General features: G+C 39.0%; 1 protein-coding gene across 1 annotated transcript; it reads left to right on the top strand.

Moving 5' to 3' along the window:
• Positions 1–291: 291 nt before the first annotated feature.
• Positions 292–27,846, top strand: LOC121903854. The gene is made up of 15 exons (XM_042421245.1): positions 292–451; positions 4,872–6,096; positions 7,423–7,458; positions 7,555–7,733; positions 9,533–9,704; positions 9,834–9,884; positions 11,336–11,449; positions 16,468–16,547; positions 20,375–21,074; positions 22,168–22,332; positions 24,245–24,360; positions 25,857–25,961; positions 26,161–26,332; positions 26,926–26,967; positions 27,073–27,846. The coding sequence occupies exons 2-15, from the start codon at positions 4,894–4,896 to the stop codon at positions 27,169–27,171; spliced, it is 3,234 nt and encodes a 1,077-aa protein (XP_042277179.1). The 5' UTR covers positions 292–451; positions 4,872–4,893; the 3' UTR covers positions 27,172–27,846.
• Positions 27,847–27,885: the final 39 nt, after the last annotated feature.

Raw genomic sequence — 27,885 nt, 5'->3', positions numbered from 1 at the left:
AAAAAAAAATCTAATAAAAATATATGTTGAAAAACAAACATGAGACAAAATCAGTCATTTGCTGAAAACTTTGGAAATTTGATGTTATGTATAAAGTCTGATCAGTATCAGAAATATTCAAATTCCTTACTCTTACATAAATAATATCACGATATTTAGGAAACAGACAACTTGGCTAATGAGCGAGCTTTGTTTTACGAATTTGAATGTGGAAATTCGCATGCGAGGGTAGCCCGTGAACGCATCGCGTGGCTGGTTAGACTGGCCAGGTGAGTTTCACCGCGGCGGGAATCTGAGGTCAGTTTTCGTTTCCACTTATGAGCCTAAATGAAGCTGGGATCGGCTCAGACGACTGATCTGAGATCAGTATGAGAGTGTAGGCGAACAAAGCGAGTGTGACAGGATGTTGCACCTGTTTCACTGAGAAAAATAGTCGGAGAATTAACAGCAGGTAAGTCCACGTCTAAATATCGAATTGTTAGTGTGATTTACTGCTGTCTTCAGGACAAGATTGTAGATTTTTTACATGTAAAAAAAAAAACAACAACGAGAAGGATGGGCGGTATCGTGTTTCTCATTGTAAACTGCGGTGCGTTTGTTTTATCCATCTTTCTCAGGTTTATCCAATTTGATCCAGTTAACCAAACTTAACAGCTGTTTGCCTCCCGTGCTAGAACATTTCATCAGGCTTTTTACAACTTCAGCGTATGTTATGAACAGTGACGTCTACATACCGCTTAGAATTATCTGTCTAAATGTGTAGGCTAGAAAGTTAATTTCCTAAATTTTAAACCTCCGTTGTCCTGGACCCACTACAGATCAGACTTAAAGGTTTAGTCCTATTTTTTCCTATTTTAGTCCTGTGATTATGATGTAGACCTACTAACTCCGAGGCTCCCCCTTTTTTTTTTTTTTTTTAGGCATGTGACATCCTAATATAGAGCAATGTCTTGTGACCCCACATCACAGGTTATGGGGTCATTGTGGACTTGCCTCATAATTAGTTAAACTAAAATATGTTTTGTCCTTCTCACATTATTTCATTTCAAGGATTTTTCATATTTATCTTAGGACCCGACCCCAAGGTTTGGAAGCCTGATAAAAACAAATCAATCATACTCTGCAGGTATTTAGTCTACCGAGAGTCCTGAAACGTAATACAACAATCTGCCTTGTTCTGTCAAGTCATTTCTAGAAAAACTCTGAAACAGACAAACAGCCTGGGAACAACTAGAATTATTCTGACATGTTTTCTAGTCTGAAGAAATATAATTTTTTCAGGCTGAATATGAGACTAAATTATTTGTAAAGATGAATGTAGAACTCATACATACATATGGAGATGAGACTTTCAGCAGTTATCTGTTAAACTGGTTAAATTTCTTGTCCCTTCAGTCATAGGATGAACTATTCCCAGTAGTGGAAGAAGTAATGAGATACTTTACTTCAGTAAAAGTACCAATACAACAATGGAAAAATACTCCATTACAAGTAATAGTCCTGCCTAAAAAGCATACTTAAGTAAATGTAGTTAAAGTATTGCAGTAAAAGTAGTGGTTTGGTGCCTCTGACTGATATATTATTATATATGACATCATTAGATTATTAATAGTGAAGCATCAGTGTTAGAGCAGCATGTTACTGTTGTAGCTGCTGGAGGTGGAGCTAGTTTACACTACTTTATATACAGTTAGCTAGTTTAGTCCAGTGGTTCCCAACTTAGGGGTCGGGCCCCTCCAAAGGGTCACCAGATAAATCTGAAGGGTCGTGAGATGATTAATGGGAGAGGAAAGAAGAAAAAACAAAGTTCTGATACACAAATCTGTTTTCAGTTTTTGGACTTTTTCTCTAATCTTTGATTTTTTGGTGAAATATTGGATCATTTGAACATTTATTAAAATGAAAGCATGTGAGAAGTTTAGAGGGAAAAACCACTATTTGGTGGAGCTGTTTACAACTCATAGACATGTGAAATGTGACCCCGACTACACACTGCTTTTTGTAAGACGTCAAAAGCCAAAAAGGTTGGAAACCACTGGTTTCATCTTTAACAATGTGTTGTATTTTAAAAGCTTGTTATATTATCCATTGTGTCAAATCTTCATCTGAAAGTAACTAAAGCTGTCAAATAAATGTAGTGGAGTAGAAAGTACAATATTTCCCATCGCTGGCTATTCCTCATCATAAGACCCAGAAACCATTGCTTCTATCCACTTCATTCGATAGATGCTCTCAGTGTCTCCTATAGATTTGGAAAATCTATCCAAAAGGTTGTCCTCTGCCCAGAAAGATTTTTTGCTATTTCTTATCATTACTGTCTTTCAAAGGAGTGAGTGGAATTGCAGAGGAAAGTGCATATTGATTTAAAAGTCTACAGGGACAGTACATTCATGTACAATAGTTCGCTTGTGAATTCAGCAATGTTTTGTAGCACACTGCTAATACTCAGTGCTGTCTGCAGTAGGATGTACCAATCTGACTTTTTCTCTTCCAATTATGATAACTTAAATCTGGGTATAAGACTTTCTTGACTATTATATATACATGAATGCACTTTATGTACAAAAAAAAAAAATTGTTTTAGTAATTTTCAAAAGCAAATATGTCAAAACTTAGCTGATTTCAACTTAGCGGTCAGACCTTCAACTACACACCCATGGATTGCTGTTAAATATTTAAGGTTTACTTTGTCCAAACTGAAAGACAATAGGAAGTTTGTGAATGTGTGTCACTGTGGCAGAGAGTCAGTCCTTCTACATTCCAGCTGACTCAGGCTAACCATGCTAACAGGGATTTAGCTCTACTGCGAGGTCATGGGCACCTGCTGAATTCCAGTTCAAGAAAAATCTATGTTTTATAAAATGTCATCTGCTGAGGCTTTATTTGCTGGTAGGATGTCCTTGCTGTTGTGGTGTTTTATTCAACTTTTCAAATGCAATATTTACAATTCATTTCTTTGTGAAATCCCGAACTGCAGAAATTGAATCAGGATGTTTATGCTGCATCTTGTTACACCAATTATCCAAGTCACAAAAAATAGACATAAGGATTTATCCTACATCTACCTTATTGTTTATTCTGTAAAATACCCTCATAAAAGTACATAAATAGGGATGAAATAATAGGAAATGGAAACAAAAAGAACCAAATTAAACTGGAGAAAAGAAAATAAATCCTGCTGCTGGTAGACGGAAACACAGTAAACATAAGGAGAATGACAAGTGAAGACAATGAAGATGCATGAAAACCAGATTTATTCTTGTTGTTTTCACACCTGAGGAATGCACAAAAATGTGTGTTTTGGATAAAACAGCTGACAAGAAAGCAGCAGCTGCAACCATTGAGCTGAAACTATCCTATGATAAATCATATTGCTTCATTCAATGTATTGTTAATCATGACCAGTCTTTCCTAAACATGCCTCAGAGGGTGTGTGCTGACCTCTGTGTCTGCACTCCATTTAGGACCCAAACAGACTTCAGAGATCTCTGGACCCCCTTAAACTTAAGAGCATTTTAAAGTGAAATAAAATTAGGTAAATAGCATTTTCTTTCTTAAGTAGGAGAAAAAGTGAAGGATTTTAACTTTAACAGTATTAAAAAAAATGTTCAGGAACAAGTAGCTTCACTCAGTTTGTTACCTTAGAAAAGCAAAGGGAGTCCTTTGGTACTTTGGTAAATTTGGAGAAGTACTGACACGACACCACTGAGACTTTACGGCACTAAGACTCCAAATTTAATTGGATAATTTAGATTTATTACAACTTGGCTCTTGATTTTGTAGTTTTGTCCATCATTTCTGTCAGTAAAATTAACATTACTTATTGGTTACTAGCTGACACCTTGGAAGTGATGTCAGCTTGTAGCAACATTGCTAAAAATGCACAGGTCAGACGGAGCAAGACACAAAAGCAGTCAGATGATTAGACAGGTTGGAAACAAACAGGCTGGCCAAATGTAATTGGAAGAGAAAACAAAGGGGAAAGGTAAAATTATTCACCAAACTCTCTGGTGTAAACATCCATTACAGTTTACTTTGATTCAATTTTGACCTCCTGTACTTACTGTAGTCTTGCTCACACAGATTTCCTGCGCACTGTGGGATGATCATTCTGTTTGACCTCTAAATTAAGTGGTTTGGGATAATCTGGCTAATGCTGAGATCAGATTGCAAAATATTTTTGTCTCATGAGGTGATCTCTGTGGCAGGTGAGGTGATCATAGAGTCTTGCTGTGACTTGGCCAAGAGACATGTCACTTCGAAAGTCATAGCTAGCTGTCTTTCACAACTTGCCTGATGTACCAAGGTAATGGATAAAGTAAAAGTGCGAGGAACTGACCTCACAACACCAGTGAATGTTTCTTTATGTAATCAGGATTTTTTGAATGTAAGAGACACTGGAACCATTCATGGAGACTGATTGGTGAAAGCGGCCTCAGTCTTTTTGCTTCCCATTTAGCAGAAAGAGAGTGAGTGTGTGTGGATGAGAAGCAGACGTCTGTGTGCAGAGGGTGAGTGGTTTAGTTGATATAATGCTCCTGACCTGGCTGATAGTCAAATGGTTACAGCTATGATCGGCTGATACTGTGTAGTCTGATGATCTCAGCATAAACTGTCGACTTGTTTACAACCTGTCAGATTGTCTTACTGCTCGTATTTGTTGCCTCATCGGACCTTGTTGTAGCAGTATCACCGTGTTCCTAGATCACAGCTACCATTTGGCTGAGTGCAATGTTATCATGACCGGTAGAAGTTATGTCTAAAGCTACAGAATTAAGACTCAAGTAATAAACCATAATTATCCTTTAAAGCCATTGCAGGACCTCCCACTGACAGTAGACTGTGTTTTAATCCTCAGTTTTTCTCTATAGAGAGCACTGGCACCAGGTCCCCATGTCTTCAGGAGGAGGCGGTTTTGTCACCAGGTTCGACCGGGTGCGAGAGATACCACACTATGACCAGGTCCCTGTGGGCTCCTTATATCGGGACCAGGGGCTACCTCTGCCTCCAGTACCCATGCATGGAATAGTGCCAGCCCTCAGCTTAGACCCCCTCCCCCCTCCTCCTCTACCTGAACAACCCGCCATTGGGCCTGAGTCCTTCTACCCTCCTGCAGAAGATGAGCAGATGGAGGGTGACTGTGATGCCATGGACATCAAGCCGGTCCATCGCTTCATCCCTGACTCCGTCAAGAACTTCTTCCGTGGCAACAGCGGTAACCGTGGCAGCAAGGGTTGGTCCATCCCCCCTACACCTACACCTCATTCCCCTGCACCTTCATCCAGGAAGAGTGCCAACTGCCACACCACAGAAGGGGTCCCTTGTTCACCCCCCCACTCCGCCCCTCCATCTCCTTCCCTGCCCGGCTCCTACCGGGAACCCTACACCTCTCAGAAGGATGGGCTGCTGCTGGGTGCAGACGCATTCGAGTCTGTATCTGCTGTGCCCACCAACCTCTCAGCTCAAACCTACCAGGAGCGGGTGGAGGAGTACCACCTGCGCTACGCCTACATGAAATCCTGGGCCGGCCTGCTGAGGATCTTGGGTTGTGTGCAGCTGCTGCTGGGAGCTGCCGTGTTCGCCTGCGTCTGTGCCTATGTACACAAGGACAACGAGTGGTTCAATATGTATGGATACTCCCAGCCACAGCTGTTTGGTGGGCTCGGTGGGGGCGCAGGTGCACAAGGGGGTTACTACACCGGCCCCAAGACACCTTTTGTCCTAGTAGTGGCTGGTCTTGCGTGGATAGTGACTGTAATTCTACTAGTTCTTGGAATGACCTTATACTACAGAGCTATCCTTCTAGACTCTTCTTGGTGGCCGTTGACAGAGTGCGCAATCAACCTGGTCTTGGCAGTACTCTATTTAGCAGCAGGGATAGTTTATGTGAGGGACACCACCCGTGGGGGGCTGTGCAACTTACCAGTTTTCAATAACGGAATCAACGGGGCCTTCTGTCGCACTGAGGCTGGCCAGACTGCAGCCATTGTTTTCCTCTTCATCACCATGGTGCTCTACTTTATTAGTGCAGGAGTGTGTCTGAAGCTGTGGAGACATGAAGCAGCAAGGATTAGGAAGGAGGAGCTGGCACAGGAGGTCTGAAACACACGCACACACTTCCCTCTAGTTTACTACTCTGTTAAATAGTCTGCTGTAGGGTCTGAATGGAATGAAAACTGGACCTGTAGTAGGAACATTGTACACATTCCTAAAGCAGCGATTCTCCCATATTGCTTTTGACCCTTTGGGCCCATATCTGTGACCTCAGCAACCCTTAGTTTACTCTGTGATTCAGTTACATAGTGTTCCGAACACAATCCTTAGGGGAAAAATTAAAATGTTATTTTTCATTTGTTATCCAGCAATGAATTGTATATCATGTTATCATTGCGGGCAGAGAGTAGACGTGTGGGATTGTGAAAATATCTCTGAGGATGCAACTTGCTGCTGAGGGGGGTTTAAGGGTTTAAGATAACCTTTTTATTTTCACCCTAACATTTACTTAAGGAACACTGTGACTGAGTAATATACTGTATGGAGTGCTGAAGTCACAAATGGGGCTAGTAACCCCTTAATATAAAGCAATGCCTAGTTGCAAACCTTTGTGACAGGTTGCATATGTAAGACTTTAGAATGGTTCAATCGGTTCCCTTCTTCAGCTGTTTCATACCAATAATATTAAAGGCCTGAAAAGGTACAATTATGCAGCATTTCACAAGAAAAAAGCAGTTTAAAAAGTAAATAGACTAAATCTAAAGTCAGTGATTTTTGATGGTATTACATATGGTCCTCAGAGACCAGGATGAGATTTGAGGGTTTAAAGGTAATGTAAGAAGGGGCAAGCTATTAAAAGCTATTCAAAGATATCAAAGAAGCAGCCACTACAGGTCTATATATCAGACTTACTGCACATATATTGTGTGTGCAAGTTCAAAATCATTGTGATCTCTTGCCAGACATTTGTCACCCATATATTTATTGTTGGTTTACTGCTACTTGAACATTGAAGGCATGACAGGCTACCATTCATTGTGAATGGGACCTTGACACTAGACAAACAATCCTTTTCCAACCTGTGTGTGAACAGTCATTTGTCACATTCTGAATACTCTGTCTGAGATATAATATACCTTGACTCCTTGTCTCAAAAACTCTAGAACAGTTTGGCTATTTAATGGACCATACCAGTGCACATTTTACACCATGTTCTAAAACATAACCGATTTTTTTTCTACCATCCAGTCAGCTATTGGTTTCAGTTAACTTTAGTATGAAAATTAAACTGCAGAGAGTTGAAAAGTGGTCTATAACATTCAAAAACACTGGAATGGTTCATTGAATACAATAGGCAATTGAATTGTCTTTGATTACACTATGAATAAAAATGAATTCCTCTCCATCTTTTCTTCACAATAATCCTAGATGAAAACTATTGGATCATCAGTGCCTCTATCTGTAGTAAGTATAATGGCTTGTATGTCTAATGTTGTATTGGACATTACATTAAACACAGTGTACATGAACTGAACACACGAGTCTGTACATCTACTGCAGCTGGGTTCAGGCTCCAGGGCTTCAGAGCAGACACCTCTCCCCACCATCCAGCCAGACCTCATGGATGCTCCAAACAACTCTGCAGCCGTTCCTCTGGTAGCGTTGGAGCCAGAGATCCTCCGAGGTCACATCCCAGCTGGATACATCCCCAAACCTGTCGTCATAGCTGACTATGTGGCGTGAGTATTTGCCTTTAGTCATATTTCACAGAAATACTTTGCTATTTTCAGACATCCAGGATAGGCCTCTTAATTGTGTATGATTTCATGTCAAATATAAATACAGTCTCTGATTTTGTTACAATTTGTTACAAACTTCAATCCGCTTTAAAGTGTATTGATTTTCAGGCCAGTACAGGCTATCATGTCTGTGACAGCAGTAAAATGGGCTTCAGCAGTGAAATGACCTCCACTGCAGTTTGTACATCAGAAAACATTCTTGAAAGCTAATTTAATCATAATTATTTGGTGTCTTGCTCCTGTTGAAGTAGTCACTAAGTAGTTTTCTAGATCACACTGTGAGACAAGTCAAATGATGGCCACTGTAGAACTTTGGAGACAAAAGACAGGCTGCATCAAAATCCTGACTGTGTCAGAAATTGAGGACTAAATCCTCACAATCTATCATGCTGCAAAACTGATATCATAGTCTCACACAGTGTGTGACATGAAATGAACTTGTGTATAGGGTGATATTCTCTTCTGTTCCTATTATCAACAAATTCCATGAAAACACCTAAACCAACAATTAATCAATCCTACTAACAAGTACTGTATGTAAAGACTGATAAATCTTCAGTGCCATTGTTGTCCAAAACAATGGACAGCTCGATCCCAAATACGTCCTGCTGCCAGAACACTCCCTAGAGCACCAACATGGATTAATCCACCACTGAAAATAGTTCTGTTTGAGTAATGTTTGCTTACAACTACAGTGACCAGCTGTAGGAAATTTAGGAAGTTGTATCTTACACTGCACTGTAACTTCTACTCTCCTGTTTTATTTGTCTTATTCTATTTTAGCTTATTTTTTATTTCCAATTTAATACTTTTTAGTTGTATTTAAACATCTTTTTACATTGCCTTATGTGGTTTTATATCCTGTCTTGATGCTGTTTATGCTCTATGTAAAGCACTTTGAATTGCCTTGTTGTTGAAATGTGCTTTACAAATAAACGTGCCTTGCCTAGGCAAATCTAGGTCTGCAGCTTAACACACTGTTGATTTGGGTTTTTTAATGGGATTTATTGACAACAAGAAAAAAATGCAATATTGCTAGCCATGTGTTTTAGCTCTAATCTTCCTTGGTTAATTCAGGATTATCCTAATCTAGCAATATTTTAAACCACACCTAAGAAATCTGAAGGTTAAATGTACCCTGTGGAGTTTCTGTCCTCTGGTTGCGCTATGGATATGTTTTTTTTTTTTTATGAGGGGTCCCTGTTTTCTTTGTCTCCTGCATATGTATGTGCATGAGGACGCATGTGCACACGAACACAGGTGATGCTATACACAGTCTTGCCAATAGTTTCACACTATTCCTACAGATCTACAGGTGGCTGTTATGTGCCAAGAAATGCATCAATGCACCAGCAAAGACTAGTAAACTAGTAAACATAGTTGTCAACAATAATTAAAATACTTCAAAAATCAATTTTGCAAATGTTTTAATAGTAAGGAATGCATTCAACACTTTGGTTAAAGCTCAAGGATATATATAGTGTGTTTTGGTGAGTAATACTGTAAACATAACTTTTGTTTGTTTATAAGAAACTCCACAGTGTACCTTTTTAATCGGGTTTTAAAGGCAGTCTACTCTTAACCTTATTTGGGATTACACTGGACCCAAGTGTTAGATGAACTGACTGATGTTGCCACCCTTCAGACCTGCTGCGAAGAGACAGAGACACATTCAGCTGCAGTGTGAATGTAGCCAGCAGCACCATAAAATGTTTTGTGTTTCGGCCCTGTTTCCACAGGAAGTATCCCGCCATCCACTCAGAGGAGGAGAGGGACCAGTACAAGGCTGTGTTCAATGACCAGTATGCTGAGTACAAGGAGTTGCATGCTGAGGTTCAGGCCATGGCCAAGAAGTTTGAAGAGATGGATGAGATGATGCAGAACCTGCCCCCTCGACCTTCCAGCCAAATGGTACAATCTTGACTCCGCTCCAGTCCACACACACACACACACACACACACACACACACACACACACACAGGAGCACTCTTGGATACACATTGTCGAACTATGTCCAGTAATGTGCTAATTTTCTTTCAGGAGAAGGAGCGGATCAATGGCATTTTGCTGGAATATCAGAGGAAGAAAGCTGTAAGTATTCATGATAAAATGTCGCTCACTAGATGGCTGTTTCCACGCCGTAGTTCATACTGTGGTTAATATCTTACTGAGATAATTCTGTTGATACCCAGAGGTAGAATGCAAAAACAAAAAAATTAGTCTCCCCATGACAAGTATACTATGTCCCTTTTTAAATAAGTAATTTCTTTAAAAAAAAAATGCAGCATCTCTGGTTAAAGTTCAGTAAACAATTCACCAAAATTCACTTTTCAATGACATAATTTGCGATAAATGTCACACCACTTCTTCTACAAGTCATTCTTCACTCAGTCAAATTGAAGCGCGCGCACACACACACACACACATCAGGATCTCTGATATCATCTGATCTCCAATGTTAGATTCAGACTTTTTCTTCCGCATCAAAATAATCCAGCTGTCGTCTGTACAGTGTGAACAGAACTACTAACAGTCAAAGTAGCATGTCATGCAAAATGGCTACTTGAGCTTTCCAAAAGTTTGTCTGTAGCTTTGTCTTTTTTTCATAGACACTTCAAACCAACTTTATTTTTATTTTGACCATCTCCTTTTTATGCACAGCCTCCACTAAAAGCGCAATATGACCAAATTAACAATCATGATACGTTTTTTATTTTACCTTTCTCTTTTTTTTTAACAGAGACACTTTTCTCACCAACTTACTCACCAACTTTCCCTGTTATTAAAGATGTTTTTATGATGCAGTAATCACTTAATCATCCTAACCACATTTTTAAAGTGAAACTAGAAGCTTATCAGTTCATTCTGTCCCAGTTGCATCAACCAAATGTGTCATCAGAGTTATCTTGTTTTGGTTTTGGACTAAGCAGACATTACAAACTAGCTGTGTGGAGTTTAAAACACATGAGCTTTTATTAGGCAGAGCTTTTATTAAATAGATGCTATCAAGTTGCATTTTGGAAGTTTTAGAATCCAGTGTTTTGGAGCTTGACCTATACTATGGACTAAAAGCTGGGGTGTTTTTACCTCTGCTGCTTCAATTTAGATTTTTCTAATTCTTATATGTCTCTCACAAGTCCCCCACAAGTTTTATGGAGATGTAAATCACTGGACTGCCCCTTTTGTACAGTAAGTCCGATGTTCTGTCATCTATCTGATGACTTCTACATGGCTTCTGTAATAAGCTGAAGTGCCTCCATTATCTAAAATGTTCCTCCATCCTGGTTTGTTAATGGCTGTCTGGTTTGCTGAAAATTATGTAAAAAAAAACAACCATGTATTGTACTCCACTGTATTCTATTGTATTGTGCTGTATTTCCCATACAGTGCCCCACTAAAGTAAGTCATTGATATTCTCTGACTACCACTGTAAGGCTGTCCCTGATCTATAGGAATTCTGTAACCAGTGGAAAGAAAACTGCAACAAAGGAAAAGATGGTCAACAGTGAATTTATTGCCTTTATTTTTGTTTTTCTTGTCAGGACCCAACGTATTTGGAGAAAAGAGAGAGGTGTGAGTACCTAAAAAACAAGCTCTCTCACATCAAGCAGAAGATTCAGGAGTACAACAAGGTCATGGACTGGAATGACGGCGACTAATACAGCAGTGAAACATTGCTGTGAACACACCAAATGCAGTCTGTGTCTACAGTACATAAGAAACATACATGTCTGCTGCACAGAGCAGAGACCATGTATTGTGATGGGAATGAGGTGGGATCTTCCAGAGTCAGCAAGTTAGAAATGCAAACTTCATGTCAAGAGAGAAGTACCCCGCAAAGAATGTAAACCGCTATCATCATTCTTAAACATAATTGCTGATTGTAGATATGTCACTGTCACATTGAAGCAGGTGGAAATGCCATCACTGTTGAAGTAAGCTTCACCAAAAATCAGACCTGAAAACATGTGTAGAGCATAAACAGCTGGAATGCATCAGCTGTAACGTAAATGAAGGGCATAACAGGATTGTTCATTATACTGTACATTATAGCATTTCCTGATGCAGATCTATGAAGTATACATTTTTACCTAGAGTCAGATGAGGATGCCACTATCAATGTCATGACTGTGTGTCCGGTCCAGTATGTGTTTAGCCTAGCTTAACACAAAGACTTCACGCAGGGGGAAATTGCTAATGTAACTAGGCAGCCAGCTTCCAAGATGGTGCCTCGTTCAATCCAATAAAAGATGCCACCAGGGTGCATACATAGGAAAAAGTTTTTCAGGCTTAATCAGGCTTCTGTGTTTTGGGGCCTATAGATCATTACAGTCCCTCTCTGTTAGAGCTAACTAACTTCCTGCTGACCCCCCACATACATGAATGAGATGAAAATAATTGACTGATACAGCTCTTTGAGACCTTTTGACTTCTAATGGACCTGATGAATCAAATTCTGGAAATAAAAAGGTCACATTGGACAAATGTATTTATCATTTTTAACCATTAATTTTGGGAAGATTATGTATGTGGCATCAAAAGAGGGAAAAAAAAGCCTTCCAGCAACATAAAAACATTTTCCCTCTTTTATTTACATGTAACCATGTTTCCTAAAATATGGGACTGTTCCTTTAACACCAGGCATAAATGGAGAGCTGGCCAGCTAGACACACCGGCTGCATTGATGAATCAACAGACAAAGCTAGCTTTCAGCTGGACTGATGTAAATACTAATGTAGATTTAGGCTTCTTCCTACTATGATCAGAACACTGGCGCTGCAGCAGACAGACGTGTCTGTACATATTTTGTTAGGTTAGTTTAACAGAGTTTGGCGGTTGGTCAGATGGGAGGTACTTCTACGTAGGCTACTGTACATGTCATAGATGGAGGTTTAGCTGCTTGTCATAATCTTCACTGTTATTGGTTTATACATTGATTTTCTTCTGTCTTCTCACTGACTGTGAGGTGTAATGTGAGCATTTACTTACAGCTCTCAACAGAGTGAATTTTTGCTAAGTCTTGTTACTGAAATCTGTTGAATATAACAAACAGGTGTTTTTTTTTTTTAGTAGTAGTTTTAATCAGTCCTTTGGTAAACTCTTTTTTGTACATGATCGTGTTTTATATTCTCATTCTGTATCATATTTGGTATGTGCTGCTGCTGTATGTCAATGAAACACCTTTTTATATCCTTGGGTTTTGCCTTCTTTGACTTTAATCATTAAGCTCCTCTCTGGTTCTAATGTGCAGTTCGAGTGACTTCTGTTATACCAAATGTTATGGAATTTTCCATCTTTAGGGGTTACAAATTGGGTTACACTGGGTCAAGCCTGGGCCTTGAGGTCACACTGTAATTCTTAAGCAGGAAGGGGACATATTCTCCTCTCCTTGAGACTCCAGCTGTCGGTGATGTTTTGGGGAAAGCAGAAGCCGCTCTGATAGAGGGTAAATCAGCATCACCATGGTCACCAAGGTCGGAGGAGGCTCTCCTAGACAACACAGATAGGTGGATGCATAGATTCTATTGACACAGTCAGACATTGAAACCAAAACTGCTGAAGTTCCATGCAACGTGACCTAAACTGACACGGGTAAAATGCAGTTCCTTGTTAAGAAACTAGTGAACCAATTAGACTAATTTTTCATATTGTAGGCTGATCTGCTGAGGTTAAAGACTAAGACTCAGACCTTCAGAGGGCAGAACGGAAAGAGACAGCGTCCAAGTTGCAGATGACTTCGATGTTCACTATTTCAGTTCTCCTTGATCAAGTACTTCAATAAACTTTTTCAGCTTTAAGACATCAAAGGCTCGTTTCCACTTTTCTCCACTGAGGTGCTGACCATCGCTCAAAAATATCCACAACACCAACCATTCACAGTTTCTGTCCAACAGCTACCCAGGCTCAGTGGTAATAAATGTGGGTAACTAATGACATTATAACCATGGTTCACAATATATGTCTTTATTAAAATGTATAGGGGAAATATCAATCAAAGTTAATTAGTACCACAGAAGAAAAATGGATAGTATGTCTTTGTGTGGAGGTAAATTATTCACTCAGTGATGCATCCAAGAAGATTCCTTACGACTGAATAAGTGTGGCTCCTCTCTGGGATGAATGATAAATCTTGTGGGAAAAACCAAAGATTTTTGAGTGGGACACTGAATATCCTTTCAGTATATAAAGACCTGGGTGAACTGAACTGCATTCCATTTCTCGCTCCATCTCAAACCACTCTGTCAACCTCATAAAATGGCTGCTATTGTGGCCCCTCAGGTATACAGCCTGGAGGACTGGTTTTGTTGAGCTGTGTTTTTTTTTTTAAACTCTTTTTTTGCCGGTGTCAGGTTTTGCAACACTGGAGGCGTTTTCCTGTAGATTCACTCAGCAGGGAGACTGGATCAACATGACAGCCTTTCAGCCTCAGGTTACATTTGATCAGTGGCTATGACAGTCGTTTAAAATAATCTAATCTAAATTTCATTTAAAGTGGTAGAAATGTATACACCAAAAGCTATTGCACTGCCCATGTTAAAAACGTTCATTTTGTAAAATATTTTACATATAATCGACTGCCATACGTCCTGAATTTTTAATGATTTTAAAACAAAACTGAATAGTTGAATATGGAAACTACTGAATGTATGGGAAATGATTTGAAGCAGATGCTGAGTTGACGCTGCAAGTTACAATTTTTCCCATTCCAATGGAGTGAAAACCTGCTCCACAACTGAAACCTAGTCCACAGTGAAAAACGCACGTCATTTGGGGAGGGGGGGGAGAGACAGGTTAGTCCTGTAAGACCTGAGGAGGAGACCACGTGACGAGCACACACACACCTGTGGGCGTCTCTTTGCAGTCTCCTGAGCGCGTGGAAGAGCACAATCAACACAACAAGGTGCGGTCGCGCGCCTCTAGTGTATGTTGTTGGCGTCCATCACTGCAGCGTCAGTACAGTCTTCCTCATCCGGATCAGGCGGTTCAGCAAACTAGGTTGGTCAATTTCATAATTATAATAATAAGGGCGGCATGTAATAAGAACAAAACCAACGTTTTTCTTCTCTGCAGAGCTTTAACCCGTTTATGCTTTTAAGATTTCTGAAGAAACCCTGAGTTAACAATAGTATTCGTGATTAAATAGCAGTTTAATTAACGCTACGCCATTTAAAAACAACAACAACAACAGCAACAAAAAACAAAAACAAAAAACAAACAATTTTGCCTGTACAGTATTTGTTGAGGGCTAGCTATATTTCGGTTTTTTAATGTCTGTTTAAGCTGTTTCCTCTTTACACTAGCTCATCTCTACACTAATGACAACCTAAAAGGATTTGGTTAAAGGGTTACTTTTAAATTTTAATCATGTTTAATGGGGATTAGTCTTTTTACCTGTTGTGTGCTTGCTCATGAGAGAATATTGGGTCCCTGTAAATTAAAGAGTATGTCTAGACCCACTCTATGTGAAAAGTGAACAGAGATAGCCTAACTTATGTTGTTATTTTGGCGCTCTATGAATAAAATTCACTTGACTTGAAATTATCTCTGTAAAGTTAAACAATTTAGGAAGAAGACCATATTTTAGTCCAAATATGGCAGCCAGCATGCAGTATACAGTCAGTTTCACTCTTCATTCTTTTACTATTTTTTTACAGTCTATGGTTTCAGTCTGTGAAACTAGCCAGCTCTGTTTGAGCCTATCAGCTGCTCATTTTTGAAAATAGTGCGGCTCTCAGTTTGTGTGCCAGTAAGATCTCCACCCACCTATTTTCTGCTTTGTTTCACCACAAACAAACCTCAAGACCAAGCAGTAGGCCTGTTTCACCAGCCTCTTAGGTCAGTATTTGAAAATTAGGTCTGAATGACAAGGTATCTGTCATGCCCCGTGATACTTTACTACTTTACTTCTCACACACAAATATAACACTAACATCAACACAAGGATGTTTTCCATTTTTAATGTTTTCCATAGCCTCGAGGCAGCCGCTTGTTTCCGTTAATATCAGTAGAGATGGGTCAAACCTCAATACTTTGTCCATTGTATTGAAAACTGTCATCAAATATCTGGTCAGATTTGTGGTTTAATTTAATTATTCTTTAATGAGTTTACTGATTTAATTTACATTTTTGTCTGTTTCGTTTAGATTTGACTGCTTGTTTTTGTTCATTTTAAAATTTGAGAAGTTTGGTTTTTTTGTGAAATGGAAACAAAGGTTGCATTGAAAAACATGTTTAGCTATATTTCTCAAAAGCAAGACATCAAAAAATGATTGCTTTAGTGTTCGTACTAAAATTCATGTATTGAATGATATTGAAACAATATCCAGCCCTACATATACGTAGGTGCAGATTAATTGGAAAATTCTGCAGACATGATGATCATTGTGGTGGATTACCTAATTCAAGCAATTTTCAAACTGTATGGAAATTAATGTAAGGTATTGGCTGCCTGGAAGAAATATAGCCCCTGGGCTTGTTAGAAAAGTCTGAAAATTACTTGCATATATTGTCAAAGTTGCCAAAAATCTGATGCCACTGAATTAGGTTTGGTTATGGATATGGTTTGGATGGATAACAAAGGATGGCTGCTGCTTTGTGATATTAGCAGTTAACATAATACAAAGTTCACTCTTTAATGTTTTTTTGTAAAATCAGTGCTTGTGTGTTTTTGTAGCAGGGTGAGTTCCAGTTGGATTTCAGTATGCCGAGCCATAAACAAAGACCCCATCATCACCATTCAAGTGGCAGCAAACCGTAAGTTAACCTACATTTACTGTATCCCTCACTACTGTACTGCATTCCTAATGTCTCACACACACACATTATAACATCTCATCAAAAATCATTACAGCATTACAATGTACATATATATTTTTAATATAAGAAAATATTGTTTCTAGAGCAGCAATGGCAATGTTTACAAAAACAAACTCACAGTATAAACTCGATATCATCCAATTCTAAATAAAATGCTTAATATTCCTGACATTAAAACACTGACTGAAGTTTAAAAGAATGTAAAACAGAAGTCACTGTTACTTATTCATACTGCATAACAGCTGAAAATATTGCTTTTATGCAAAATTGTGCCTGTTGTTGTGTTTTTAATGAATAACTCTAAATGGTTTTTACATGTCAAGGTTTTATTGCATTTACACTATCGTTGGTGTCGGCTTGATTTAAAAATGTATCTTTCCGCTGATCTCATTTGTTGGTTCCTTTAAGTACCAATAAAAGAACCAAACTAAAAAAAATACCTCGTTGCCTTACTAATTTAGAACCACTCCAATTCAGAACTGGGTTTCAAAGGGGATCCCATTCCCTACCTACAGATACAGTGCATTCAAAAAGTATTCTTCACTTTTTTCACATTTTGTTATGCTGCAGCCTTATGCTAAAATCATTTCAATTCATTTTTTCCCTCGTCAATCTGCACTCAATACCCCGTGATGACAAAGCAAAAGCAGAATTTTAGAAATTTTTTCTAATTTATTAAAAAGGAAAAACTGAAATATCACATTACATAAATATTCAGACCCTTTGCTATGACACTTGAAATTAAGCTCAGGTGCCTCCCATTTCTCTTGATCATCTTTGAGCTGTTTCTACACCTTGATTGGAGTCCACCTGTGGTAAATTCAATTGATTGGACATGATTTGGAACAGAACACACCTGTCTATATAAGGTCTCACAGCTGACAATGCATATCAAAGCAAAAACAAAGCTATGAGGTTGAAAGAACTGCTTGCAGAGCTCAGAGACAGGATTGTGTTGAGGCACAGATCTGGGGAAGGCTACAAAAACATTTCTGCTGCATTGAAGGTTCCCAAGAGCACAGTGGCTCCATAATTCTTAAATGGAAGAACTTTGGAACAACCAGGACTCTTCCTAGAGCTGGGCGCCCAGACAAACTGAGCGATCGTGGGAGAAGGGCCTTGGTAAGAGAGGTGACTAAGAACCTGATGGTCACTCTGGCTGAGCTCCAGAGATCCTGTGTGGATATGGGAAAAACTTCCAGAAGGACAACCATCACTGCAACACTCCACCCATCTGGGCTTTATGGCAGAGTGGCCAAATGGAAGCCTCTCCTCAGTGAAAGACACAGGAAAGCCTGCTTGGAGTTTACAAAAAAGCACCTAAATGACTCTCACACTGTGAGGAACAAGATTCTCTGGTCTGATGAAACCAAGATGACCTTAAGCACACAGCGAAGACAACACAGGAGTGGCTTAGGGACAACTCTGTGAATGTCCTTGAGTGGTCCAGCCAGAGCCCTGACTTGAACCCAATTGAACATCACTGGAGAGGACTGAAAATGGCTGTCCAACAACGCTCCCCATCCAACCTGACAGCGCTCAAGAGGATCTGCAGAGACGAATGGCAGAAAATCCCCAAATCCAGGTGTGCAAAGCTTGTGTCATACCCAAGAAGACTCAAGGCTGTAATCACTGCCAAAGGTGCTTCAACTGTGATCAATGTGATATTTCAGTTTTTCCTCTTTTAATAAATTTGCAAAAATTTCTAAAATTCTGTCTTCACTTTGTCATTATGGGGTATTGAGTATAAACTGATGAGTGACAAAATTAATTTAAACGATTTTAGCAGAAGGCTGTAACTTAACAAAATGTGAAAAGTGAAGGGGTCTGAATACTTGAATACACTGTATGCTTTTTCCACTTGCTGTTGCTGCCATATGTTTATTCAGTGTTGTATTGATTGAGCTGATTAACTTTTTACTGTACCTCTGTAGCATCTGAGGGCTCCAACATTAACAATCTGACATTTTGGAAAATACGGCTTAGCCAGACAAGATCGATCAATTAGATTTTTGTAGGTCTGTGCAGAAATACGGAAAATAGGACGTTTACTTACAAAATTTTTAACACATTCGTTTTGCGTCCCATAGGTTTTTTGCTAACCTAATATTCCTGTTTGGGAACCCACACAATGAAGGGAAAGACAAAAACCCATTATGAGACCAGGCTCATCAAATGACAGCTACGGGTTATATTCTATTATATTTGACACCATTATGTTGCAGACAGACAGTATAATTTGATAAGGTCATTAATGACAGGTCACATTATTTCCTGTGGAACATCATTGTGTGTTACAGAACCACTTCCTGTAATGCTGTCTGGAACAATGGGTTTCATTCACTAATATGTGCGTAGAAATGTTCTTACTTTGCGCACAGAATAAGTGTGCATGCAAAATTACCGTCGGATTCATGACGTGCGCACTGGCCAGTTTTGTTCTTACCACCATTCGTATGTTAGTGAATCAGAATCATTCTACATTGACAGGCACGTTCCCGCTATTGGTAATTAGCGTACTACTATGCCCCCATTTGTCTATATAAGGAAAGCTCTGTTGGAGCAGTGCAGCAGTGGAGAGAGCTGTCACTCATTGCAAAAAGGTGATGGTAAAAATGTAGAAAAAATTTACCGCTAGTGAAATGCAAACAATAGTTTCAGAGATAGAAGCCAGAAAAGGCAGATTTGGCTGGTAAACATGTCATTAGCACAACCGTTTGGAGCCTAATTGTGAATCCTGTATACAGCCTGCATACCTGTTGCACCACTACCACGCAGTACATCCATAACAAAATAAAAAGTTGGTAAATGTGTAGATCTGTCAAATTGATCTAAATAAATCTCTTTCTTTTTCATTATCATTTTCAGCCGCAACAGGCAGCTGCTCTCAGAGAAGAAGCTCTTAAAAGTCACTGTTCACTACCTGCTCAGCACCAAACAGCAAACAGACACAGTGAGCTGTAGACTAGCTGGTGAACATAGTGGAGCATTTATCAGCCAGATAGATGGATAGAAAGAGCCAAATATTTCTTTCAGGAGTTGGTAGAGAGCAAAAACAGAGCTCAAAGAGAGTAAAAATTGGACTTACATTCACCAGGTGGACAGAAACACGACTCCAAATGAATGATAATGTTGCTCCATAACTGCTGGATGTGAAAATAAGCAACTGTTTACTAACAAGTTCAACATATCAACTTAGAAGGTGACGATATGTCAACATAGTGTTCACAACTTGTTTCTGTTGTGGCCAAAAAATCTGTTAATTCAGGTTTAAGTCATCTACCAAGCCAGAATCACAAACATTTGCTGGATCAGACAGTCAAAGTAAGTTACTTGCAGATCTACAATTTTTCCTAAATTCAGTCTAAGCTAGGAAAACATGCCCTGGACTTGTCTCTGTACTAGACACACAGGCATGAAACTAAGACAACTAGAGAATTTCATGAAAGGTTGGACTGTTCCTTTTAATGACGAATAAACCAAAAAGTAGATTACCCAAAATGGGTACATTTTTGGGTAATTCGTAAAAAGTTTCTCAGTATTAGTAAAAGATGTAAGTTGGCTCAGTTTCGTGTCAGCTTTGTTTAGAATCACTGGCAAATCCAAAAGACTTTTTGTTGTAATATTTATATCAGCATTTAATTTAAGGCTTTACCATGTCATATGTGAAATGCAGCGTCGGGCACGAAGTTGTAGATCATTCCACTAAGCCTGTCTGTTACAACAAACACTGACCTCAGCTCCTTTGTCCTCTTCTGTTACAGCCACAGTAGCAGACCCAGGCACAGCGAGCTGATGTCCAACCCAGCCTTTTCCTACTACCCGAACGATAAGATGCTTCACTTCTATCTCTGGACATCACCGCCGGGTGTGATGAAGATAATGTCTATTATCATCATCATCATGTGTGTGGCTGTGTTTGCCTGCGTGGCCTCCACACTGGCCTGGGACTATGATATGAGCCTCATGGGTCTGGGAGGTGGAGTAGGTGGTGGCTTGATGCCAGGTTATGGTGGTTCATACGGCGGCTCATACGGTGGCTCCTATGGCGGCAGTTATGGCGGCTCATATGGAGGTGGTATTGGCAGTGGTTCCTATGGTGGCTACGGCAATGGATACAACAAAATGGATCCCGTAGCTGGCAAAGGCTTCATCATCGCCATGGCTGCTATTACTTTCATAGCTGTGCTTGTCATTTTTGTGTTGGTTATATCAAGGCAAAAAACTGCCCGTTCATCAAAGTTCTACCTAGCAACCATCATCATCTGTGCCATCTTGGCATTTCTGATGATCATTGCCACCATTGTGTACCTGGTGGCGGTGAACCCAACAGCCCAATCCACAGGGTCCGTCTACTACAGCCAGGTCGTTCAGCTGTGTGCCCAGTACCAGAACCAGAACCAGGCCCAGGGCATCTTCCTCAACCAGTACCTCTACCATTACTGTGTGGTGGAGCCCCAAGAGGTATGATAAGCTTGTTTTTTGGCGGTGTATGGGTCGTAGTGGGGCAGGTTATGTATACTGTATATCTTCTTTTCTTACAGGAAGCCAGTGATTTGTGTATACAGATATCAAAGATAGATTATTCAGGTTTACCCATATAGTCAACAGTAATTTTCCAATGATTGCTAAGAACATCTATCCAAAAAAAAAATTGCTTCAAAAAAATTAGACAGTTTAAGGGAATTGAGTTGTGCAAAGAATTGCAAACACTGAAAAAATGTTCATATTGTTAATTGTAATTTTCTGTGTTTTAAAGTCATATTTTATTTTTAAAAAATCACAAGAAAAAACAAAAATTCTGCCTATAGGATAAGAATGCTTCTCCCTTTCTGAAAGCTTAATCAGCTTGTTTCCAATTCTAAATCAACTTGTTCTAGAGATACTGTATATTTTGTTGCTGCAATCAGGCCTTATTTAGTCTTTTTTGGTGACACTAATTTCTTGAAAACTCCTGAAACAAGGAAAACTGCACCAGAAACCGGAAACAAGTATCTTACAGTTTTCACAGACAAATAAGTTGGAGAACATTTCCATCATAAGCACTAAAAAAACTGTAACGTTGAAAGATATCTACTTTACTCATTTGGACGACCGAAGCTTCATATTAGCTTCAGATAAACTTTTAAATACATTTTTGCACAGAAGGAGGACTGTGGATTTTGTCCCCCATCACTTACATTGTAAGTGCATTATGAAGGGATCTTCTAATGGTTAGTATGAACAGGAGGAATGATTACAGCAAGAAAAACATGTTTCAATGTTCATTTGGGCTTCTGACAGACTTGAAAAAAATTGTGAATCTGTCCTTTCAACCATATGCCATTTCATTTAATTTTGTTTGCTTGAGAGTTTTAACTATGTAATTTTGGAGAACCTACCCTTTAACCTAGTCCTGTGTGGAGGTAGCGGAGCAATCCTATGCTCTGTTGACTCAGACCCACTATTGAGTTTGAGTCCTGTGTTAGCTCCGACTTTCAGACTTACCTGTCATGTACTATCCATGTTAGTGGATGTAATTTCAGCCCACTGATGTCGAGTCCTCTGCTTCCTGCAGGCCATAGCTATTGTCCTGGGCTTCCTGGTGTTTATAGCCCTCATCATCCTGCTGGTGTTTGCAGTCAAGACTCGCTCCAGTATCAGGCGCTGGGGCCGAGACCGCATTCTCTGGGAGGAAGTGAAGGTGGTCCATGATGGTTTACGCAACAGCGTCGGAGAGTGGGTGAGTGTGTGTTTGTATGACAGCACATGAGTGACATGAGTGTTTGCTGAAGAACAAAAGGCTGGATCAACTAAATATACAGTACCTGTACTCAATAACATATGAGACTGATTAAACACATTAAGCACATCAAGTCCATTTAACAAATTGTGGACAGTGGTTTTAAACATAGTGAGCTCAATTAAACATAGTACATCCAAAAGTATATACTTTAATTGTATGTACCTTTTGTAAGTCTGCATGATAAATCTCTGGGTCAGTCAGTACAAACCCATGCTGTGCAGCATTGTTCATACACCCAGAGCTTTATTTAAAATTCTAGTTGATCATACGAAAAAGATACCAAATACAGTACGTCAGGCTGAATATTTGGGAAATGTGTACAAATTGATGCAAAAGACATCCAGAATATTTTCATTTGATGGAAAGGTGCAGCCATAAAATTCTAGGGTCTTGGGTTTGAATATTTCACTCAGTGACGTAACTTTGATGAAGAGATCAAACAATATCATGCACAATGTATGTGATACTGTCAGATAAAGTGGAATAAGAGATGATTTTAAAAACCTTAAAGCTACTTATGAGGAAATAAAAGGGAAAACATGGATGTTGAGAGGTCAATCTTTATTTCTATCCAATCCATTGTTTTTATAACGTGAAAAGTGAAGTAATATTTTACTTCACAAAATACTTTTTTTTTCTGAAAAGAAGCTTGTGTAATCAGTAAAAGACTTGAGAGACTTTCATAGAGCCTTGAAATATACTTATGAATTCCCAAGGCCATACGCAACTGTTTTCTTTTTCTCAGAAAAGACAGTTATATAGGAAAATATTTTACTTCAAGGAAGTGGGCACAGGATCTACTCTGTGGCACATTCCTAAAGAAAATAAAGTAATGGCACAGTATTTGTAAGGACAGATGAGAGAGTGTGTGTGTGTGTGTGTGTGTGTGTGTGTGTGTGTGTGTGTGTGTGTGTGTGTGTGTGTGTGTGTGTGTGTGTGTGTGTGTGTGTGTGTGTGTGTGTGTGTGTGTGTGTCAGGTGAGATGAAGAGCAGGAAAGGAAAGTTTCATTTGCAGTTTCTGGGTGTGGCCTGTTAAGTTACTCTTGGTTACAGCATGTTGTTTGGCAATGTCAGGATGATATTGTCTAAAAATAAAAATGTATCTAACAACTATTAGAATGAACTACATATAGACCAAACTCTGAAATCACCTTGAGTGAATGTACCCAACAATCTCAATATGTAAGTAAGTGCCCTTACATTTCCAGTAATGACATTGCCATGGTTTATGTTCTTAGGACAGTGGCACAAATGTGTTTACCTGAAACAAAAGTGTTGACCTAGAAACTATTTCCATACAGGCATAGTTCTCATTCTAGGTGTGTGAACTTTCCCAGCAACACTTTCAGAGCTCACAGAGTTGTTATAGCTGAGGGACATTCAAGCTTCCTGTTGATGCTAGTGATGGTATCAGTGGTATCAAGGCATGCAGGGAGAAGTTGTGGAACCGGTTGGTCTTGGTGAACAGCGCACACAACCAGAGTGTTTACCATATGGAGAGAACAGGTTGCTGTAGCATAAACTAGGAAGAGTATGAGAGGAACTTTAGGAAAAACTTACCAAAACCTCAGGCATACTGTAGGACAAAACATGGTGGACAAAATGGTTATTTTTGTGATACAATGGGTGAAATCCAGAAGAACAAAAAATAAAAATCCTTTGAAAACAGTTTCTTTATCTAAGACAAATGCATGCATGGGAATGATCTTCATTTGTAAAACTGGCGGAGTGCCCCTTTAAGAACTAAAGTTTGACTTTTAATGCAGAGCCTCAGGCCTCTTTCTACTGTATTTTTCTTCTGTCACACTGAAAACTTATGGAAACTGTTTGACTTTGTGTCTTGCTCCAGGTGAACAATGTGTCAGGTGACCCGGAGGTGTTTGTCAATGACTATAATGATAAAGTTGGGGGCTCCAGGGACTATCTGGACCGGCTGGACCACAACAAGCCTCTTTACCTGCCAGGGTAAGCCATGCATTTTATATAGTACAGCCTCTCAAGGGTCTGTCAATGTTTTAAAGACTTTTTTGTTTAAAATGAGCCCAATGAGTCTTGTTTTATAGGTAGGCTAACTTAGACTGAACAAAAAAAAAAAATGGGGCAGAGTGAATCAAGAAGTACATTTTTCATGTGAATATTAACAGCCTCAAATTAAAGAGTTACCACTTAAACCACATAGTCATTGTTTGATTATGCTAGAGAGCTATTACAACAACTTTGTAGGATATAAAGTTTAGAAAATAGCAAGTTTACTGGCATCAAAACCATATAAATCTTGACAGAAACTAGGTGAGCGGTGCAAGAAAAATCAATAATAATGCGTAATGTTCAAATAATGTGTGTAATGCCTGACAACATCAAGGAGGACAGAGAATCCACATGTAAGAGGAAACAAGACTGCTAGAACCCCATGAGGCTATAATAACTCATTACATGCCAGAAAACGCAATTGTTGGAACTAATGAAAAATGGTATTGTCTAACTTAGAGTTTTTAGTTACTTCAGTAGCTTCAGTTTGCGTTTTAACCCACATATACAGCACCAGTCAAGAGTTTGGAGACATTTTCCCATTCATTTGAATTAGCTATTTTGATGCATTTGTCTTTGGTTATTATGGTATTTTAACACTGCTAATGCTACACTGAGCTAGCTTTGTAATAGAAATGCCTCGCTACTTTAGGCTGTTCCTGGAAACAGATTAAAGAGCAGTCTACGTCTACACCAACTTTGTTTTTAAAGTAAAGTTTATCAGGACTAGACTTGATATATGTCCACTAAACTAGTCATACAAATTTTTAGGTTTTACAGTTTGCTGAGTTTTGTACACCCCTACTAATTAAGAGTTCATTCCTGATTGTTCAAAAGCACAGTTTGTTACATAGGTTGAATGCTCATGAGAGGAATGCTTTCACAGCTCAATATGTACCATCTCTGAATATTTCAAATAAAGTTCAAGCTGACTCAGATTAGCTCAATCTGTTTTTTAGCGGTCTATATTAACAAGCTATCTAAAAATATGCAGGCAAGTTATGTTTCCTAGTGGTTGATCTCCACTGTTACTTGTTACTGTTACTAATTCACTGACAGGTATTACTGCTATTGTTCCATCATAAACAACCAAGATAATAACTTTGATCAAAATAAATATATGCACATGAAAATGGGTCCACATTAGCGATAATTAATGTTCACAATTTTATATATAGTTAAAATGTTTAAATGTATGAATTTGCAAGTCATACCTGTTTATGAAGAACAACTGAATAATTAAATGATTAAGTTCAGTGGCTGACAGATCAGACTGGTTGCACTGGGCAGCTTCCAAGTGTGGATATGTGTAACTGTGTGAGTGTGAACAGAGCATTCCTGGATAAAAAAGCAACACTCTCAGCAAACCTTTGCTGTGAGAAAAGATACTCAACAGTACTGCATATTAAACGTATTAATCAATCTATTTGCAGAGACTCAGATATCAGCAGCTCCGTGGATGGCCTGAAGCCCAGACTGAAGGATTATGACACCGGTGCAGAGTCTGGAGATGACCTGGAGGAGGAGGACTTCAGCGTGTGAGTACATGTGAGGGGATGTTATAGTCAGTGATAGTAATGATTATGAGGAGGACTTGTTCTAGTTATGATAGAGTACTCTAAATCCTAAGACCTAAATCCATCTTGTCTGTACACTATTAAATGTATATAGAGGAGAATGTTATTAGTATTGGCTAGTTGTCACATAATGAAGTTAATTTCATTCTGTTCTCTGCAGTTTCTTTCCTTCTATTGTGGATGAGCAGGAGCGTCTGAACTACAAACAGGAGTTTGACCGGGATCACCAGGAGTACAAGAGCCTGCAGGCAGAGCTGGACAGCATAAACCAGGACTTGGCTGACCTAGACAGAGAGCTGGACCAACTCCCTCAGGGCAGTCCACAGTTCCTGGTGAGTATGGTTCTTTGAAGTGAGGATGGCCAGTCCTCTCTTCTTCAGAGGACTTGTCTATGATGTGATTAAAAGTAGAATGAGAAAGATAGAGGAGAGTTACAGTCAGGAATTTCTGTTCTCTTTTTATTTAGTTAGGTGATGAGAATATTGGCCCAAATTGAACCTTCTGTCCTGGTAGATTGAGTTTTGGTTGCCTTTTAAAATTTGGCAAAGGACTAGAGACAAAAACTATCCTTCTTGGCTCCTTGACTACCAGAAACATGGTGTATACATTTATCTTTGTCATTAGGATAAAGTTAAGGTAACCATTACTTTTAGTTTAGACCAAAGTTTCTCAAACAAGATTTGGGGACCATACATATATGTGTTTGAAAATGCTATGACAAAGTATGTCATAATCAAATTCAAACAACATCAGACACCTCTATTATTGCATAGATTGAATGTTTTCTTTCATTCTTTTTTTTTTACTTTTCAGTGGGGTCAAGGGCCTGAAAATGTTGAGAAATCTTTATTTAGGACAGGGTATGAATGATGCTTTGCTCTGAATTGTCACTTCACATCAATGACCACTGTCTTTTTAATCTCAGGATACCATGGATGAATACAACAGACTGAAGAATCTCAAGAAGGTAAGGCAAATACAGAGCTATGTTTGTGTTGTTCTTTACAAAGAAATACATCAGAGTTGTTGTGAATATAATCTAATTGTTTGAATTATTGTCTTTCTTTTGTAGTCCCCAGACTACCAGATTAAGAAGAGGCGGTGTAAATATCTGCGGTCCAAACTGTCGCACATCAAGAGGAAGATCAGCGAATATGACCGCCGGCCTTGAACCTTGACCTCTTACCCCTCTCATGAAGGGCAAGAGACAAATCTGCAATTTCCCACTCCACTGTGTTTTAATTGATCACAAACCTATACAGGATTATTATAGTGAAAGCCTGTTGCTTTTATCAATCCAATCAACTGAGATATTTTCCAGAAGAGAAGGAGTGAAGAATATTGTTTTTTTTTTTTTTTTTACTACAGTCTGATAAATTCTTCAACCTCTGTGAGTTTCATGAAGAACAATGAAGGTGTATAAAATGTATGTTATTTCCATCCTCCTGAAGTGAGAGATAAAGTTTTTAAAATTTTTAAATGTTTTTTGTCCTTGTGATTGTAAGTTCTTATTATAGACCTTTCTCATGGTGGATATTAAAAGGAAAAGCCCTGGCTAACCAGCTCTGTTCCTTGTATGTGTGCCATAACATTGGTCATTTACGGTAATGATTTTCAGTTCCCATTTCCACGTTACTCAACAGCAAATGAACAATACCTCCATACTTGTCTTTCTCTGTTTTTGTTCCACATATTTGTCATTGAAGGAAATTTAGGCCTGTTTGTTGTTTTTTTTAAAATGATTTACACAAAGTGTATATTTTTTGTGCAATATACTCACAGGGTCATATCCGTTTGTATATGAAAGCAGGGATGTAAGCTTCCAATAAAAAGTTATTTTTCAGAGCTCGTTGTGTTTCTGTGTTTGAAAATAATAAAAGTCATG

This window comes from Thunnus maccoyii, chromosome 9, assembly GCF_910596095.1.
Source record: "Thunnus maccoyii chromosome 9, fThuMac1.1, whole genome shotgun sequence".
Lineage (NCBI taxonomy): Eukaryota > Metazoa > Chordata > Actinopteri > Scombriformes > Scombridae > Thunnus > Thunnus maccoyii.
Note: the sequence above shows the minus strand (reverse complement) of the source record. Positions and strands in the feature narration are given on the sequence as shown.